The 19738-nt window shown below is 42.1% G+C and overlaps 1 protein-coding gene across 1 annotated transcript; it reads right to left on the bottom strand.

Moving 5' to 3' along the window:
* Positions 1–18835: 18835 nt before the first annotated feature.
* Positions 18836–19258, bottom strand: LOC124722817 (molybdenum cofactor biosynthesis protein 1-like). The gene has a single exon (XM_047247943.1). It carries the CDS (start codon positions 19256–19258, stop codon positions 18836–18838), a length of 423 nt encoding a protein of 140 aa, XP_047103899.1.
* Positions 19259–19738: the final 480 nt, after the last annotated feature.

The raw sequence follows: 19738 nt of genomic DNA, 5'->3' as shown, positions 1-19738 counted from the left end.
TACGTTGTGTGCCCTATAATTCAAGTATTTTTAAAGCTTTTAAGAATGTTATACGCCAAGCTCCTCCATGGGAAAGCAGTTTCTGCTTTGGTTACATGGCACAAATTATAGAATACCTTGTTAGATGGTCAGAAGTAAATGTCACCAGATGTTAATACCTGTAAATCATCATCATGCTTCTTACAACCGTGTACAATAATTTGGGCGTGGTGTTGTGGACAAGTGTTATGGTTGAAATGGCTACTGTTGTTCTGGGTAGCAGCCATGATTATGAAACTTCCTGACAAATTAAAACTATGTGCCGGGCCAGGCCTACATCCTGAAACCTTGCCTTCCGTGGACAAGGCTGATACCAACTGTGCTGTTCAATCTGATTCAGGATTTTTTCTTACACCTTTCAGATTACTTTTGAGGCCACAATCCTTGCTTCCACTTGTATATTTAGCGAGAGAGAGTTGTATATGTAGCGAGAGAGAGAGAGAGAGAGAGAGAGAGAGAGAGAGAGAGAGAGAGAGGATCTTCTGTCCCATAATTTTATGACATTATTATTATTATTATTATTATTATTATTATTATTATTATTATTATTACCAGCTTCTGTATCTTTTGATTGAGTATAGTTACGGCAGCACATGAATTGTGGTGAGCCTGGTGTTTTTACAAGACTTTTTCCAGTTGCCAGGACAGTTGTCATAATTACTCAAATCAACAATTCCTTGCACTTGGAGCAGACCAAATGATTCCTCTGTACCCCTCGCACCTATTTTATACTTTTCAGACTGTGTTTCACACATTTTGTGACCTACCTGTTTCATTTAACACAGTTAATACAGTTGCAGATTGTGGGTACGTGTTTAATTTTTTTGCACGGTTACTGCTGCTTGTGTTTCAGTGTTGTGTACAATGCCAGACCCATCAATAGAAAAATTAATTCTGATGCTGCATCTTGCACATCTGTTCTGATGGTCTTTACACACTCCCTTTTTCTGCTGCTTTTGTGTTGTGATGTGTGGTGTAGAAAATTTCAGATTGCTTTACGGTTTCATGTGCTCTGTATTAGATGCAGTTTTAGTGTACGTACAAGCACATTGTTTACTTATGATGTAGTTGTAGTTAAGAGTTCTCGTTTTAGTGTTTAATTATTATTGTGATATGTAGCACACTGTTTAATTGTACTTTAGTTTTAAAATACCCAAGGACTGCTTCATTTCAGGGGCTTGGGAAGGCAGACCACAGCAAGACTGTAGAAATTCTGAAGACTGCATATCCTGTTTACAACATTACTTGGAGTGATGAAGGATACTGATCTGCTCAGGTAATTAAATTTACATATGTGTGATACATTCAAAATGTCTCTGACATTACGACAACCTTCATAATGAATGAAGGTGATATTTTTTCCATTTAAGCTGTTGTATTTTAATAAGACCTCTCCTTAATTATACAGGGTGATTCAAAAAGAATACCACAACTTTAGGAATTTAAAACTCTGCAACGACAAAAGGCAGAGCTAAGCACTATCTGTCGGCGAATTAAGGGAGCTATAAAGTTTCATTTAATTGTACATTTGTTCGCTTGAGGCGCTGTTGACTAGGCGTCAGCGTCAGTTGATGCTAAGATGGTGACCGCTCAACAGAAAGCTTTTTGTGTTATTGAGTACGGCAGAAGTGAATCGACGACAGTTGTTCAGCGTGCATTTTGAATGAAGTATGGTGTTAAACCTCCTGATAGGTGGTGTATTAAACGTTGGTATAAACAGTTTACAGAGAATGGGTGTTTGTACAAAGGGAAAAGTTCTGGACGGCCGAAAACGAGTGATGAAAATGTAGCACGCATCCAGCAAGCATTTGTTCGCAGCCCAGGAAAATCGACTTGCAGAGCTAGCAGAGAGCTGCAAATTCCACATTCAACTGTATGGAGAGTCCTACGAAAAAGGTTAGTTATGAAACCTTATCGTCTGAAATTGGTTCAAGCACTGTCTGCAGCTGATAAGATTAAAAGAATCGATTTCTGTGATTTTATCCTTGCTCAAATGGAAACAGATGAATCTTTCGTTTCAAAGATTGTGTTTAGTGATGAAGCAACTTTTCACACTAACGGGAAAGTCAACCGTCACAATGTCTGTATATGGGGCACTGAGAATCCGCGGGAAACAACTCAGTATGAACGTGACTCGCCTAAGGTGAACGTTTTCTGTGCCATTTCAGCCAATAAAGATTTTGGTCCCTTTTTCTTCGAAGGTGCTACTGTAACTGGACTACAGTATCTGGAGATGTTAGAGAATTGGCTGTTCCCTCAGCTCGAACAAGAAGCACAATAATTCGTATTTCAGCAGGATGGAGCGCCACCACATTGGCACTTATCTGTCCGTAACTACCTGAACGTCAACTACCCGAGGCGATGGATCGGCCGCCAGGCAGCCCGTGACAGAGCACTTCATCACTGGCCTCCAAGAAGCGCTGATCTTACCCCCTGCGATTTTTTTTTTTTATTTTTTTTATTTATTTATTTTTTTTTTTTTTTAATGGGGGTATGTTAAGGATATGGTGTTTCGGCCACCTCTCCCAGCCACCATTGATGATTTGAAACGAGAAATAACAGCAGCTATCCAAACTGTTACGCCTGATATGCTACAGAGAGTGTGGAACGAGTTGGAGTATCGGGTTGATATTGCTCGAGTGTCTGGAGGGGGCCATATTGAACATCTCTGAACTCGTTTTTGAGTGAAAAAAAAAAACCTTTTTAAATACTCTTTGTAATGATGTATAACAGAAGGTTATATTATGTTTCTTTCATTAAATACACATTTTTAAAGTTGTGGTATTCTTTTTGAATCACCCTGTACAGTTAGTTCTGGCCCAAAAAGCCATTTTAAATGTTTTTAAAGTACAACAAACAGTAGCATTTCTACTGTAATTTGTAAGCCATGATGAACAGTAGCACATAGTGTGAGTTTGCTGTCTTTTTATTTCTGTGAGACCTCGCTATGTGTGTAAACCAAAAAATGGCTTTTCGAGCTGAAACTAGTTGCTTAACTAAAAATATTTTTAGTAACTATATTATCTTAAGTTGAAAAGTATCATTTTCATCCAATGACATTAATAATTTTTGTGTCCTCTTTTTCACTTTTGCCATATGGGTGTGTTCTGAGAAGGTCTATCACATGTTTGTTTCTAAGATTGGTACAGTTGTTTTCTGTCATTAGTTATTGTATGCTGCTTTTGACCACTGAGAATCAAATTTTTCAACTGTTTAATATCAGGATTTAGCAGCAAGTTTTTTTACTCAAGTGTTAAAAGGTGTTGTATCTAACAACTATTTTTCTGATCTTCACAACTATTTTTCTGATCTGAAGATTGCCATGCAGGAACTCAACAAACTAGTTCTGATCTGATTCAAAGATTGCATTCATTTTGTTGGTAGAGACAGTGGGGAGCTGTCCTCTTCAGTCATCATTATCCAGAGGTGAAGCTAGTTTCCTTCAGTAGTGGCTGTCATTATTGACTTCAGTCTTCAAGAGTGTGTCTCAGAAATCATTACATCAGCAGCAGACTGTTGCTTTATTGCATGAAGAGATTCCAAATACTGCTTTAAATTCACTTCTATCTTAAATTCAGTGCCATGTATGAATGTCTTCTTTTAAACTCCATTGCTACCTCAGTCTAACTGATGTGTGTACAAAAGGAGTGAACAAGTGGCCCGTGTAATATGCCTAGTGTGTTAACAGTGTACACCACTACACTGTCTATTTTAGAAAATGAATCACTCTGCAGCAACCCAGAATGTCTCAGAATTCCCACACTATGCAGTACAGTATCCAAAGATTGTTATTCTGTGAAAATAAATCCATTGGTGTTAATTAGATGTGTACTGTACTCTCCATTTAATGTACAAAAGCAGTTGTCCAGTAGCAATCCATTGCAAGAGGAGGGACAATTTCCAGTTTTGTTATTTATTTTATTTACCCATTTAAATAAAGCTGACTTAGGAATTTTCCCTTATGTGGGGACTGTTTGTACTAGATAATGTGTCTATTTGAAGTTCTATATTAGTATATTTTGCTGTTCATGTCACTTCTGCGTAATTTTTCATTGATTGTATCGATACTTGTTTGAATTCTGATATGTTGTGAAATTTCAAACATTTGGGAATCCCGTGATAAACTAGTACTATTAGCGTCAATTGTAGGCTTAAACTAAATTGTGCTCTTTCAAAAATTTTTAGAACAGTATGCCTATCATCCTCATTCACAATAGTCTGTCTCTTATTTTGTTGTCCAATTATGTGAGAAATAGTTTAGTTTCAGAATTTTGAGATGCCTGCAAAACTATACTTTGTAAGTTAGTGCTACCAGTGTTTTGTATACGTAATTTACGTAGCAAATCAATGCTTTGTGGTTCACAGCTCAGCCAAAGTATACATCACCCCTGAATTTCATTGTATATCAATGCAAATAAATGTGTATTTTTGAGAATTTTCGGAAGTTACCATTGTCCTTTGCATAATCTGTGAGCAGTCGGGGTTTGTGATGTAGTTCCTGTAGCAGATTTTCTGCCAGACATTTTGTGTTACATCTGGTTTTCCCTTAATGCTCTACCGGCCAGAACACTATTGGATCTTTTTTTTGCAAACTTTTATACATAAATATGTTACATTGAGTGATAAATTGAATAAAAAGTTGTTTTGAAAAGTTTCAGTTTATTAGAACAAAAACTACAGACGTCCCATTTTTGGGACATTGGCCAAATGCGCTATCCAGATTCACAATCTTATTCTCCATGCATAATATTGTAAGAAGCAACACAAACATTAAATAAAGAATATTTTAATATTATGGAATGCATATTCAGTATGAAATGAAGCAAAATACTTATCATGTACACCAACATTGCACCTATCACAAATTTTTGTTGTTTTTTTTCTTGCAGTAAGCACATCTCTTCTGTGTTTTACTTGGCACAAAGAAATGATTTCCTGGATCTAGTCGTACATCTGTGCTCACCCGTCCTCCCATCAATTTGCTGTCCGCCCTGGTAGCTGAGTGGTCAGCGTGACAGACTGTCAATGCTAAGGGCTCCTGTTTGTTGTCAGTCTTGCCACGGTATGGTGAAAAATTATAAAGAAAGCCATTGGAACTTGTAAGACACCAAATTTTATATCCAAATTTGATAGGCTTTCCCCTCAGAAACATTTTAGCTGAATGTTTGCCATAATAATGTACCATTATTTCATCAGTTGAGAGTTCTGAATGAAATACGCCAAATTTACCAAATTCCTATTTCAGCATTTCAAATTATAACCTCAGTTTGTACATCTTGTCGTTTCTGTCTATTTTGGAGTTGTCATTGAGATGAATGAATCTCTTTATTTCCCAAAACCTATTTCTTGACCCGGAGTTGAAGACTAAAGGAACACCGACATCAGGAACCTGTTCCCAGTACTTATTCTTGTGGGGAAGCTTATGATAACCACTCAGAAGTAGTACGCCAATAAATAATTTTAGTTCTTCTTTGGTTAGCAGAAAATTTATTCTGTTATGTTGGCAAGCATAAATTTCGCTTTGTTCAATAATAGTATCCATTAGTTTCTCAGAAAAAAAAAAATCCTCAAACACCTGGGGCACTGTGTTACTTGCTAGACATTCCGCATCATAATGTTTGTTGCTCTTCCCTGGTTCACTATTGTTTGTGTACGTTGTTGACATTTATACCACTTACATTTATATTTTTTTGTAGATAACATACCACTTTCTCCTCCACCTCCCAATGCTTTCCTTCTTTTGGCTTCTGGATGTACAACTGTAGCATTAACTTCATCTCAGCTAATCCTACCCCTAATGATCCAACTCCCCAAGACACTTTCCAAATTGAACCCTGCCTGGAACAGTTCCGTCCTCCGTCACAGTGGGACCCACCTCCTCTTCCTCAAAATCACCCTCTCCAAACCTTCCAGGAATTTCTGACTTCCAGCCTTGCCTCTCAATCCTTCTTAAAAAACCTTAATCCTACTCCCAACATCACCACTGCTGAAGCCCAGGCTATCCGTGATCTGAAGGCTGACCGGTCCATCGTCATTCTTCCGGCGGACAAGGGTTCCATGACCGTGGTACTTTATCGTCGGGAGTATGTGGCTGAGGGACTGCGTCAGCTTTCAGACAACACCACATACAAAGTTTGCCAAGGTAATCCCATTCCTGAAGTCCAGGCGGAGCTTCAAGGAATCCTCAGAACCTTAGGCCCCATACAATACCTTTCACCTGACTCCATCCACCTCCTGACCCCACCGACACCCCGCACCCCTACCTTCTACCTTCTTCCTAAAATTCACAAACCCAATCATCCCGGCCGCCCCATTGTAGCTGGTTACCAAGCCCCCACAGAACGTATCTCTGCCTACGTAGATCAACACCTTCAACCCGTTACGTGCAGTCTCCCATCCTTCATCAAAGACACCAACCACTTTCTCGAACGCCTGGAATCCTTACCCAATCCGTTACCCCCAGAAACCATCTTTGTAACCATTGATGCCACTTCCTTATACACAAATATCCCGCACGTCCAGGGCCTCGCTGCGATGGAGCACTTCCTTTCACGCCGATCACCTGCCACCCTACCTAAAACCTCTTTCCTCATTACCTTAGCCAGCTTCATCCTGACCCACAACTACTTCACTTTTGAAGGCCAGACATACCAACAATTAAAGGGAACAGCCATGGGTACCAGGATGGCCCCTTCGTACGCCAACCTATTCATGGGTCGCTTAGAGGAAGCCTTCTTGGTTACCCAGGCCTGCCAACCCAAAGTTTGGTACAGATTTATTGATGACATCTTCATGATCTGGACTCACAGTGAAGAAGAACTCCAGAATTTCCTCTCCAACCTCAACTCCTTTGGTTCCATCAGATTCACCTGGTCCTACTCCAAATCCCATGCCACTTTCCTTGATGTTGACCTCCATCTGTCCAATGGCCAGCTTCACACGTCCGTCCACATCAAACCCACCAACAAGCAACAGTACCTCCATTATGACAGCTGCCACCCATTCCACATCAAACGGTCCCTTCCCTACAGCCTAGGTCTTCGTGGCAGACGAATCTGCTCCAGTCCGGAATCCCTGAACCATTATACCAACAACCTGAAAACAGCTTTCGCATCCCGCAACTACCCTCCCGACCTGGTACAGAAGCAAATAACCAGAGCCACTTCCTCATCCTCTCAAACCCAGAACCTCCCACAGAAGAACCACAAAAGTGCCCCACTTGTGACAGGATACTTTCCGGGACTGGATCAGATTCTGAATGTGGCTCTCCAGCAGGGATACGACTTCCTCAAATCCTGCCCTGAAATGAGATCCATCCTTCATGAAATCCTCCCCACTCCACCAAGAGTGTCTTTCCGCCGTCCACCTAACCTTCGTAACCTGTTAGTTCATCCCTATGAAATCCCCAAACCACCTTCCCTACCCTCTGGCTCCTACCCTTGTAACCGCCCCCAGTGTAAAACCTGTCCCATGCACCCTCCCACCACCACCTACTCCAGTCCTGTAACCCGAAGGTGTACACGATCAAAGGCAGAGCCATGTGTGAAAGCACCCACGTGATCTACCAACTGACCTGCCTACACTGTGACGCATTCTATGTGGGAATGACCAGCAACAAACTGTCCATTCGCATGAATGGACACAGGCAGACAGTGTTTGTTGGTAATGAGGATCACCCTGTGGCTAAACATGCCTTGGTGCACGGCCAGCACATCTTGGCCACAGTGTTACACCGTCCAGGTTATCTGGATACTTCCCACTAACACCAAACTATCCGAACTCCGGGGATGGGAACTTGCTCTTCAATACATCCTCTCTTCCCGTTATCCACCAGGCCTCAATCTCCGCTAATTTCAAGTTGCCGCCACTCATACCTCACCTGTCATTCAATAACATCTTTGCCTCTGCCTCGACTGACATCTCTGCCCAAACTCTTTGTCTTTAAATATGTCTGCTTGTGTCTGTATATGTGTGGATGGATATGTATGTGTGTGCGAGTGTATACCCGTCCTTTTTTCCCCCTAAGGTAAGTCTTTCCGCTCCCGGGATTGGAATGACTCCTTACCCTCTCCCTTAAAACCCACATCCTTTCGTCTTTCCCTCTCCTTCCCTCTTTCCTGATGAGGCAACAGTTTGTTGCGAAAGCTTGAATTTTGTGTGTATGTTTGTGTTTGTTTGTGTGTCTTTTGACCTGCCAGCACTTTCATTTGGTAAGTCACTACATCTTTGTGTGTGTGTGTGTGTGTGTGTGTGTGTGTGTGTGTGTGTGTGTGTGTGTGTGTGTGTGTGTGTGTGTATAGATATACAGCCAACGATTGCTTCATCAGGAAAGAGGGAAGGAGAGGGAAAGACGAAGAGATGTGGGTTTTAAGGGAGAGGGTAAGGAGTCATTCCAATCCCCGGAGCGGAAAGACTTACCTTAGGGGGAAAAAGAACTGGTATACACTTGCACACACACCCATATCCAACCACACATACACAGACACAAGCAGACATATTTAAAGACAAAGAGTTTGGGCAGAGATGTCAGTCGAGGCAGAAGTACAGAGGCAAAAATGATGTTGAAAGACAGGTGAGGTACGAGTGGCGGCAACTTGAAATTAGCGGAGGTTGAGGCCTGGCGGATAACGAGAAGAGAGGATATACTGAAGGGCAAGTTCCCATCTCCGGAGTTCTGACAGGTTGGTGTTAGTGGGAAGTATCCAGATAACCCGGACAGTGTAACACTGTGCCAAGATGTGCTGGCCGTGCACCAAGGCATGTTTAGCCACAGGGTGATCCTCATTACCAACAATCACTGTCTGTCTGTGTCCATTTCCCCCATGCGGGTTCGGGGGTTAGAATAGGCCCGCGGTATTCCTGCCTGTCGTAAGAGGCGACTAAAAGGAGTCTCAACTGTTTCGGCCTTTAATGTGATGGTCCCCATTAGGGTTTGACCTCCATTTTTCCAAATTCAACAGAAGTAAGAGCCTTTTGGGGAAGGACCCCTTACGTGGTGCACCATCAGTCCTCTGTGCCCTAAGACCTTGGCAATCTTTATCGTCTGGGTGTCGTAACTGCACCCTCCATCCCTCATTTTGGGCATACACACCTGATGGATTGTGTAAGTTACGCCCTTAGTGCATCATAATCTGCACCCACGATCACTATGGACTACCCATGGCACCCAAAATCCAGCACGGTAGCCAGCCCGTTGTGGTGGGGTCGTCATGTACCCTCTAGGTTGTAGCCCCTGACAACACAGGGTTCTTACTGCCGATGCCTGCGCTGCCGGCTCCCCACGTAAGCCAAGGAGTAGATGCCCGTCTCTCCGGGGCATCAGGACTCCCGGCAACGGCCATCCTGCTAGGTGGCCTTTGCTGTGGCTGGATGGCACCCGTGGGGAGAGCCCCTGGTCGGAGTGGGTGGCATCGGGGCGGATACCCCGCAATGAAGCGGGTACAATCTCAATCCGGTGGTAGCACGACCACCAACGTCTCTAAGCGTGGTAAAGTAGACTTTAACGCTGTGGCATATAACCCCAAATCGTTCCCTTCCCTAGCCACGCCCTGGGAGGGACGCAGGGCTGCGGACAGACAGGAGCCATATTCACCGCGATATCTTGTGTGCAGCAGAACTGATGGGGATTCATTTTTGGGGACTAAGCCTCTGTTCTTTGTGACCCATCTTGAAGATAAGTTCGGGGAAGTGGCCTCTCTTTCCAAAATGCGGAGCGGGGCCATTTTGATACAAGCACCTTCCTCTGCACAGTCAAGGGCGTTGCTCGCCTGTGAGAAGCTTGGTGACATACCTGTTAACGTCACTCCCCATAAGTCACTAAATTTGGTCCAGGGGATTATCTTTCATAAAGATCTTCTGCTACCGTCTGATGACGAGCTACGGGAGAACCTGGCACGACGAGGTGCACACTTCGTTCGTCGTGTCTTTAGGGGACCCAAGGATAATAGGATCGCTACCGGTGCTTTCATCCTGGCCTTCGAGGGCGACTGCTTGCCTGAGAAGGTCAAGGTCATGATCTACCGGTGCGATTTCAAGCCCTATGTCCCGCCCCCTATGCGATGCTTCCAGTGCTGGAAATTCGGACACGTGTCCTCCAGATGCACTGCCAGCCCCACGTGTCGCGATTGTGGACGACCTTCGCATCCAAATGCTCCGTGTGCTCCACCTCCCACCTGCGTTAACTGTGGGGAGCATCATTCTCCCTGCTCGCCAGACTGTGCAGCCTACCAACGAGAGCGGAAGATACAAGAAATTAAGACCCTGGACCGTTTAACTTACCAAGAGGCGAGGAAGAAATTAGAATGACTCAACCCCACACCTATGTTGAAGAGTTATGCTGCTGTAACACTGCAGCCACCAGTTCCTGCAAAGACTCCTTTCACAGTTGGCCCACCGAACAGTCACGTTTCGCCTGCTCCACCACCGTTGGGGGCCACTCTCTCTTCCACTGCTCCCAAAACACCCAGTTTGGGAGCAGTGCGCCCCAAGCAACCGGGGACGTCGGTCCCCACCTCTCAGCCAGAGTGGCGACAGCCCTCTCCGGCTCCTCAGCCGGGGAAGCGACAGCTCTCTCCGGCTGCTCAGCCGGAGACGCAACAGCCTCCTCCGGCCTCACTTGTTCGGAAGGGATCCCTTGGGGGAGTCCCTTCCAAGGACTTCCCCAGTGTCTCACAAGACACTAGCCAGTGGCTGAAGAAGCCACCAGCTGCTGGTCGAAGGGCTTCACGCTCTTCCTCTGTTCCTGATAATGCGTCAGAAAAGCCCTCCCAGCATGTCAACCCTCCTCCCAAAGACAAGAGAGAGAAGAGGAAGCTCTCCAAGAAGGATAAGGACCCAGTGGTTCCCGCACCAACACTTCCTGTCAGCTCAGCCTCTGAGGATGAGGTCGAGCTCTTTGCGTCCCCTGATGACCTGGGTCTCGCCGTCTCCTCAGAAATGATGGCCGTAGCGACGTCCGTCACTCAGTCGGTGGCAGCATGTGACCCTGCCCAGTAATTTGCATTTTCAGTGCCTGAATGCTTGTACAGGACACGCTTTGTACAATCCTCCAGTGGAATTGTGGTGCTTATTTTAGCCATCTACCTGAGCTATGTCAGCTTGTAAGCATGACACCTGCTTTATGCATTGCTCTCCAGGAGACCTGTTTCCCGGCAATGCGGACCCCTGTCCTCTGTGGATACAGGGGTTATTACTGCAACCGTAGCACTTACAATAGTGTGTCAGGTGGAGCCTGCGTGTATGTCCTTACCTCTGTATATAGAGCTCCTGTGCCCCTTCAAACATCTTTGGAAGCTGTGGCTGTCCGCATAAGGACTACCCAGGACATAACCGTCTGCAGTGTCTATCTCCCTCCAGGTGGTACAGTCTCCCTGACCGAATTGGCTGCACTTGTCGCCCAACTTCCCACGCCTTTTCTACCAAGAAAGTGTATTAGCAAAGTTTCAAGAACTGTCTTTAAATGATTACTCTAGGGATATACTACAGCCCCCCACATATTGCTCTCACAGAGGTCGTGAAGATAAGATTAGAATGATTACTGCTCACACAGAGGCATTCAGACAAATTCAGACAATCATTCTTCCACGCTCCATACATGAATGAAACAGCAAGAAACCCTGATAACTGGTACAATGGGACTTACCCTGTACCATGCACCTCCTGGTGGATTGCAGATTATAAACGTAGATGTGAACTGACAGTCTCTTACATGTGCATGAGGGAAACATCTAATCACCTTTATTTTACCAAGACAAAAATTATGATTTACTAAAGTTTCAAACCTTGACAGGAAATAATGGATTAGGCTGTCCATAAATTATAAACTAACATTATTGTGATGATGGAAAATCTCATATAAAGACGTGAAACAAATACTAACAAAGAGATAGAGGGGCTGGCCAGTACATCCAATAGATACACAAAACATAACAGAAAATTTACGTATCCTAGCTTTTGGAACTTTGTTCCTTCATCGGGGAGGAGAGAGGGGAAAGAAGGGGAAGAAGAGAAAGTGGATTCAGTTACTCACAACCCAGGTTATGAAGCAACAGGGTAGAGGTAAACAGGGAGGGTAGCAAAGATGGAGGCATGGGTGTATACTCTACAGTATGTCAACATGTTGCCTTGACCTGTTTAAACACCAGGTCTGGCTCCAATTCAGTGCACACGGGACATCATCGAAGAACTCCAGTGTCTCCCAAAAACAGCATTAACCATCCCTGTTTTGATGACAATGTGAAACAGGCATGGAACTTCATCCCACAAACTCATATCCAGCACAATGCATGTACGTTTGCATCCTTACATTCGGGCAGTTACACTGGATTTCAATATATTAGTGTATCACATTTGCAATGGTGTATCTCGCACTTATATTATCCTGTGATCTTGCAACGTTAATCACTTAAATAAGTTACTTAGACATATATGTTCCTGAAATTTCATTACTCTACGTTAATTACTTATTGGTGTTGCAATTTTTTTTTTTTTTCAGTGTACATGATGACTACAATAATACATTATAATGTTTCTCCAGTGGTTTCAACATTAACTTTTTAACAGAAAAGATTTTGCTTACAGTTCATTTTTAAGTTAACGTTCTAAACGTTTTAACAATCCATATTAAAGCTAGCAATAGTAACTATATTAATAATTGCTACTGTAAACAGTTACACATATGGACATCAGTTTTGAATAATGGGTTTTGAGTGTAAATAATGTTTTATGTAAGTGTTTGTATTGATACTTAAAATTAAATGTCATGTAATGAATGTCCAGATACTCATATGAAAAGTTTTGTTGGATCAAGTTATTTACGAACGCGATGTACTGTGTTCTTCCATTAGAGAATGAGACTGTATTGTTTATCGGTTTCATTACAAAATGCTAATAAGCTTTTAGTTAGAAAACCTTCTATAACTAGAATTATTAATATGAGAAATATAGGAACAATGAAAGAACGGAAGATCAGTTGCAGAAACAAGAGTAGCTCTGAGTTGCAAGAGTGGTTGCTTTTCCCACACATGTCATTAACTGGCATTATCGCCACTATTAACTTACCGTGGTTTCACATCTCATCTGTTCATTGTTCCCCATGTCCTGCCCTTCTGTTCCCCCTTCCTATTAGACCATATATGCCTCTGTTACTGTAATCGATATGTAAACAATATTTATCACATGACCTTTTTTTGTTACAGGTTGTAATATTTGACATTGCAGCTTTTGAAAATGGAGCAGGGTGTTGTGCCCTCTTTCCTATTGGAGTGTTTCTCTGTGATCAGAATTGGAGGCAGACAATTCACTTGAACTTCCAATGCTGTTGTTGATGTCTTTGAATCATGTTGTTTCTTTGTGATTAATAAAAAATTATACAATCCAATGGTTTCTTCACCTTGTCTTTAAAAATTCCAGACCTATTGTTCAAACACATATTTTGAGAGTTATGCATCTGAGCATTTTTGTGGAAAGTGCGTTTCACACATACTTTCAAGATAAATTGAATAATGACCCCCATTTTGTGTGTTGGGGAAGATAATTTGATACACCTAAACGCATATACGGGTACACACATTTGCTCGCGCCTGAGACAAAGTGAGAGTGATTCAAAGGAAGAATTCACTACTTTTTACCTACTTTCTGAATAACTCGTACTTTTGTCAGAAATGTCACACTGCAAAGTTGATTAGATAAAGGGACAAAAATGAGAGTAAAATATAATTTGAATATCAGAAAAAATAACCACTTAGTGTTTGTGTAATACTTTACGGCAAGCCTAAAATTAATTTTTAAGCATTGGGAAATCTGGGATGGAATAACAATAATATGAAATAGGATAGCTTTCTGCTCCCCACCTAGAGGAGACACTGAGTGGCAGACTGGCGCATTGAAGGAAGATGTTTAGATATTAGAAAGTATGGGACAGTCCTCATCAAGCAGGTGTGGTGGTGTGAGGCTGGGGTGGGAGCAGGTAAAGGCCTAGATATGTGAGACAGAGAGACTAGCAAAGGTTTAGGTAACGGGGGTTTACAGGAGTGAAGAATATGTCGCAGCTAGAGTTTCTAGGCTTCGTTCCTGTGGCCCCACACCTCAATGCCCTCCCCTGCTCCCATTCCAACCTCACACACTGTTACTGTCCCCCTAGTACACCTCTCTCTGTCTGTCCACCTCCACACTCCCAACCAGCAGAGACTCCCTATGCTGAGGTGGGCTCTGTCCATTAGATTACACTCGTAAGATAAAAATAAACATTATGCAGCATGAAAGAATTATCTGTGTGGGATGGAAATATGTAGATGTGATGTACGTGCACAGACAAAAAAAAAAAAAAAAAAAAAAAAAAAAAAAAAAAAAAAAATTACAATGTCAGAAAAATTGAATCATTTATTCAAGAGAAAGAGCTTCACAAATTGAGCAAGTTGGTCCACCTCTGACTCTTGAACAAGCTTGGCATTGATAGATATGTTGGATGTCCTACTGAGGGACATCAAGCCAAATTCTATCCAAGTGGCGCATTGTATTGTCTAAATCATGAGCTGGTTGGGTGGCCCTGCCCATAATGCCCCAGACATACTCAGTTGGGGAGAGATCCCGTGACCTTGCTGGCAAAGATAACGTGTGGCAAGTATGAAGACGAATTGTGTGTGGGCAGGCATTATCTTGCTGAAATGTAAGCAAATGATGGCTTGTCATGAAGAGAAACAAAATGGGGTTTGTAATATCGTGAACAGATATCTGTGTTGTAATGGTGACACAGATGACAACCAAAGGGGTCCTGTTATGAAAAGAAATGGCACAGTAGACCATCAGTCCTCATTTGGCTGTATGGCAGCCAGCACCCGGGTTGGTATCGCACTGCTATCTGGTGTGTCCCCAGGCACGTCCCTGGTCTGGAATTGCATTGACTGGAATATAATTGGCTTCAGTGATGAATCCCACTATGAACTGAGGCCCAATGATCAGCACAGATGTGTCTGAAGACGCCCCAGACGGTGGGATACCACCGTGAATGTCACATCCCATACGGTCCAACTACCAGGACTGATGATCTGGGGTGCGATTTCTTTTCGTAACAGATCCCTTTTGGTCAACAGACGACTATGCTGTAGGTGTGACATGGATGTCACCCCTACAGCATAGCCGTCTGTTGACAATACTGTAGATCCTATTTTGTTTCCCTTCTTGGCAAGCCATACATTGCTTACATTTCAGCAAGATAATGCCTGTCCGCACACAGCTTGTCCTTGTGCTTGCCAAACCCTACCTTGGCCAGCAAAGTTGCTGGATCTCTCCCCAATTGAGAATGTAAGGAGCATTATGGGCAGGGCCGTTAGACCACCTCGAGATTTTGACTATCTACCGTGACATTTGAATAGAATTTGGCATGATGTCCCTCTGTTGGACATCCAACAACTCAATCAGCCAGAGCCAAGCTTGTATAAGGGCCAGAGGTGGACCATCTCATCCAATTTGTGATGCTCTTTCTCTTGAATAAATCGTCCAGTTTTTTCTGAAACTGTAATTATTTTTCTGTCTTCACATGTATGTCACATTTACTGATTTCAGCCCTATTTGGTATTTGGATAATTCGTTCAGTACCTAAGTGTTTTTTTGAGTATATAGTATCTGACAGTTTCTTTTTTTTTCAGTATGCTTGTCTGCTGCCCATTGCCTGCTCTAACTGGTGAGTAGCAATCTGTCCTATTTCATATTGTTAGAATTAACTTTTGACACTCAATATTTATGATGCAAGCAAACTGTTATTGCCACTTGACATGATCGTGAATGGTACTCTGTTAGCCATTGGCACAAATGGATTGACATGATAAAACAAGAGTCCACAGCTTTTACAAACTTTTTGAATGTGATAAATACAGCTTACTGCTGTCAATACTTTTGTTAATTAAAATATTGATCGTTTGTTATTTTCAAGCATACATGTCAGGTGCCACGACACCTTTGAATTACTGCAAATGGACAAAGATGACCAGACTCATTTCTCTTCAGTAGAAACAACTATCGACAAGAGAAGAAACTTGATGTCATTCAAATCTACTTTTTCATTGGTAGAGATCTTTCACTCATGGGATTAGCAGCAGAGATTAAAAAGAAGCAGCAGCAAACAGATCCAAGGCATCCATTGTTTGGAACTCATGTTCTTCCATCACAACTCCTTATAATAGTATCAGCTCTGGAGAACTAAGTCCCGATTCATTTTCTTGTAACAAAATAGACTGGCATTACCTTGCAGTTAAAAATGGGAAGCTTTACATGAATGTCCTACATGCAGTTTTTTTATACTTGTGCTCTTTGAGTTCCTGTCCTAGAATACATTAAAATATTAAAAAATGTGTAAATTAATCTTTGAAACAATCCAAACCTTTCAATGGAAACCAGGAAAGACTTAGAAACATTATCATTTAAAAAAAAAAAAAAAAAAAAAAAAAAAATCAAGGAAAGGTAATGTAAGGAACTATCAGGGAAAGTCTGCTGTACCCTTCCTGTTGTGTACTGTGTTATTGTTATTCTTAATTTTTTAAAATTTGATAATGGCGATTAAAGACCATGCAGAATAGCAATTGCACATTACTAGAAGCTGCCTTTGCATTCTTCCTCCAACAGCCCGTTGTATTTGCTCAGCGTAGAAGCCTTTAAAGTTGTAACTCTGGTCGGTCTGAGACGCCGCCTAGATTTAATCCAGCCTGTCAAAGATCCCTTTGTCATTCCCCTGAACTACGTCAGAAACTTTAGGGTTGTTTCCAAGAGTATTAAAAATCTGTTTTGTCAACCTGACCTTAAAACTTTCGTCTTCCTGACTCGACAGGTGCAGGCAGTATTTCTCGATTTCTGAACAGCTTTTGACTTAGTGCCAGATCGATGCTTATTATCAAAATTGCTACCGTGAGGGGTATCGAGTGAAATTTGTCACTGGAATTGAGGATACTTTGGTAGGAATGACTTACATGTTATCTTGGCTGGGGAGTCATCATCTGATGTAGAAGTAACCTCAGATGTGTCATAGAGAGGTATGTTGTGACCATTGCTGTTCGTGTTCATGTAATTTAATGACTTTGCAGACAATATTAATAGTAAAGCACTCTTTTCACAGATAGTGCATTTATCTAGAATAAAGTACAGTCTGAAAGAAATTGTACAAACATTCGTCAGATCTTGATAATTTCTAACTTTCTTTTAAATGTTCAGACATGTGAAATCGTGCATTTTGCAAAATGAAGAAAACACAGTGTGGTATGACTACAGTATCAGGGTGTCTTGCTTGGATTAAGTCTATTCATACAATTACCTGGGTGAAGCACTTTGTAGGGATATGAAATGGAACAGTCATATGGGCCCACTCAGGGGTAAGGCAGGCGAAAGAGTTAGATTTTTTTTTTTTGGTAGAATACCATAGAAATGCAGTCATTCTACAAATCGTTTGTATGATCCGTCCTAGAATATTGCTCAAATGTGTGGGACCTGTATCAAAATGGATTAATGGGGGATTTGAACGCATGCAGAGAAGGGCAGATCAAATGGTCACAGGTTTGTTTGACCCAAGGGACAGTGTCACAGAGATGCTGAAATAACTGAATTGGCAGACGCTTCAAGATAAGATGTACACTATCCTAAGAAAGTATGCTTACCAAAAGACGACTCTAGGAATATGCTACAACCTTGTAACTATTGCTCCCATAGGAACTGTGAGGACAATATTAGATTAATTACAGCATGCAGAGAAAGAGTTAAATGGTCTTGAAACATGAACAAGCTTTAATATCTGGTACAGTGAGATGTACCCTCTGTCATACTCTTCATAGTGGTTTGCAGAGTGTGGATGAACATGTAGATAGCATCATCAAGAACGCAATCAACGTGTATCTGAAACTTGAGCTTCTCCTAGTGTGTAGTGTCACAAACGTTTTGACATTATTATACATACTTCTGCCACTGGGGCAATCATAGGTAATGACTAATTTGGCAGTAATATGCAGTGCTAGATTTGTTAAAAGAAAAAAAAATAGACTTCTTAACATGTATTTATGGTAAGTAGCACTCTATCATTTCCTATATTTCTAAGTTCCTACTGAGAGTTTCCATAGTTTGATTTAGACTTCTGAAAAAGTTATAACACTTTTCTGAGCTTTTTAAAAGTGTGAATACAACATTTGCATCTTACCGCTTCAACTAGAGCAAAAGTTCTATTGTACCACATCTCAAAATCTTTGGGTCCAATTTTTTTCGTCATCAGCGGTATACTGTCACAAATCAAGAATATATATTATTCTTCACCAATGAAGAACAACAGTGAGAGAAAATTTTGGAATTTGGTACAGTTACGTTGCAAATTTCAAACTCACAGTTATTCATCTAACAGATGTGCTTTTTAAAGGTACGGTTCAAGAAATGCTGCACATGCAATGTCCGGGATTGTAGTGACGGCACTGTACTTTGGGAGGAGAGTGACAAAAATACTGACAGTGACAAAACAATGAATGTTAGTGAAGTTAACAGTGTCTTACATGAAAACTGCAACTGAAAGCTTTGTTTTTGTGTGTAATTTATCTACAGTGTACTACAAAAAAAGTGGTTAAGGGTAAATCACATTTTGAAAAGCTTTTGTAAATGGGCAACTTGACAAATTATTTTTAATTAAGTTTCTCTCTTTTTTGAAATTAAAGGTGCAACTTATATTCAGGCCAATTCGATGTGTATATAATTTATGATAACTACGAACAGACTTTGAAATTTGCCTACATCACACCAGGTATACTTAACTTATTTCACTGACCCACACAGATGCTCATGTCCGGTGGAAGTCTCCTCTAGTTCCCCCACTTTTGGCCAGAAGAATTATTTCAGATATCACAATGTCATGACTCACAGCTTTGCACATATCGTACACTGTTAAGGCAGACACCGATACAGCAGTGAGAGCTTCCATCTCCATGCCCGTCTGCCCTCTACACTTTGCCATGCCAGTTATAATCACACAGTTGAGAGCAGAGTCCACAGCCACAGAGGATAAAGATATGTTATGACACAGAGGGATAAGGCTGGACATCTGCTTGGCCGCCACAATTCCCGCCAGGCGAGCAACGCTAAGTACGTCACCTTTCTTCAGGCCATTTTCTCGTACGAGTTTCATCAGTTTGGGTCCCACAAAAACCTTTGCTCGTGCTGTAGCAGTCCGTTCTGTCACCGGCTTCGAACCCACGTCGACCATTTTCGCACTGCCGGTCCGGTCGACATGAGTCAGACTTCCGGACTGTGCTCCCGAACTGCAGAAACGGCAAGAGAAGACAGAGGGCTGTGCTCTGTGTGTTTGTCTTGTTAGGAGTCCTCCATTGCACATAATGCTTGGGGTACAGGGAAGCAAAAGAAACTGTTTTCTAGATTCAGTCACTACACTCAAATTATGTGATAACGACTGAGACATCTGTGTATCCGACACAAACAGGGGCAAAATATTGGTATCTGAGAAGAAGTACTTTTGAAAATCTTGTTTCTTCCGACTTTGTGCCTTCACGACCCAATCTGTTACCCCTGCAAACCATCCTTGTAACCATTGATGCCACTTCCTTATACACAAATATCCCGCACGTCCAGGGCCGCACTGCGATGGAGCACTTCATTTCACGCCGATCACCTGCTGCCCTACCTAAAACCTCTTTCCTCATTACCTTAGCCAGCTTCATCCTGACTC

This window comes from Schistocerca piceifrons, chromosome X, assembly GCF_021461385.2.
Source record: "Schistocerca piceifrons isolate TAMUIC-IGC-003096 chromosome X, iqSchPice1.1, whole genome shotgun sequence".
Classification (NCBI taxonomy): Eukaryota; Metazoa; Arthropoda; class Insecta; order Orthoptera; family Acrididae; genus Schistocerca; species Schistocerca piceifrons.
The sequence above is the reverse complement of the archived record's forward strand: the minus strand, read 5'-3'. Positions and strand labels throughout refer to the sequence as shown.

Bases quoted from the DNA above. Each gene is read 5' to 3' on its own strand.
- LOC124722817 (XM_047247943.1), bottom strand. From the start codon at position 19,258: ATGGTCGACGTGGGTTCGAAGCCGGTGACAGAACGGACTGCTACAGCA.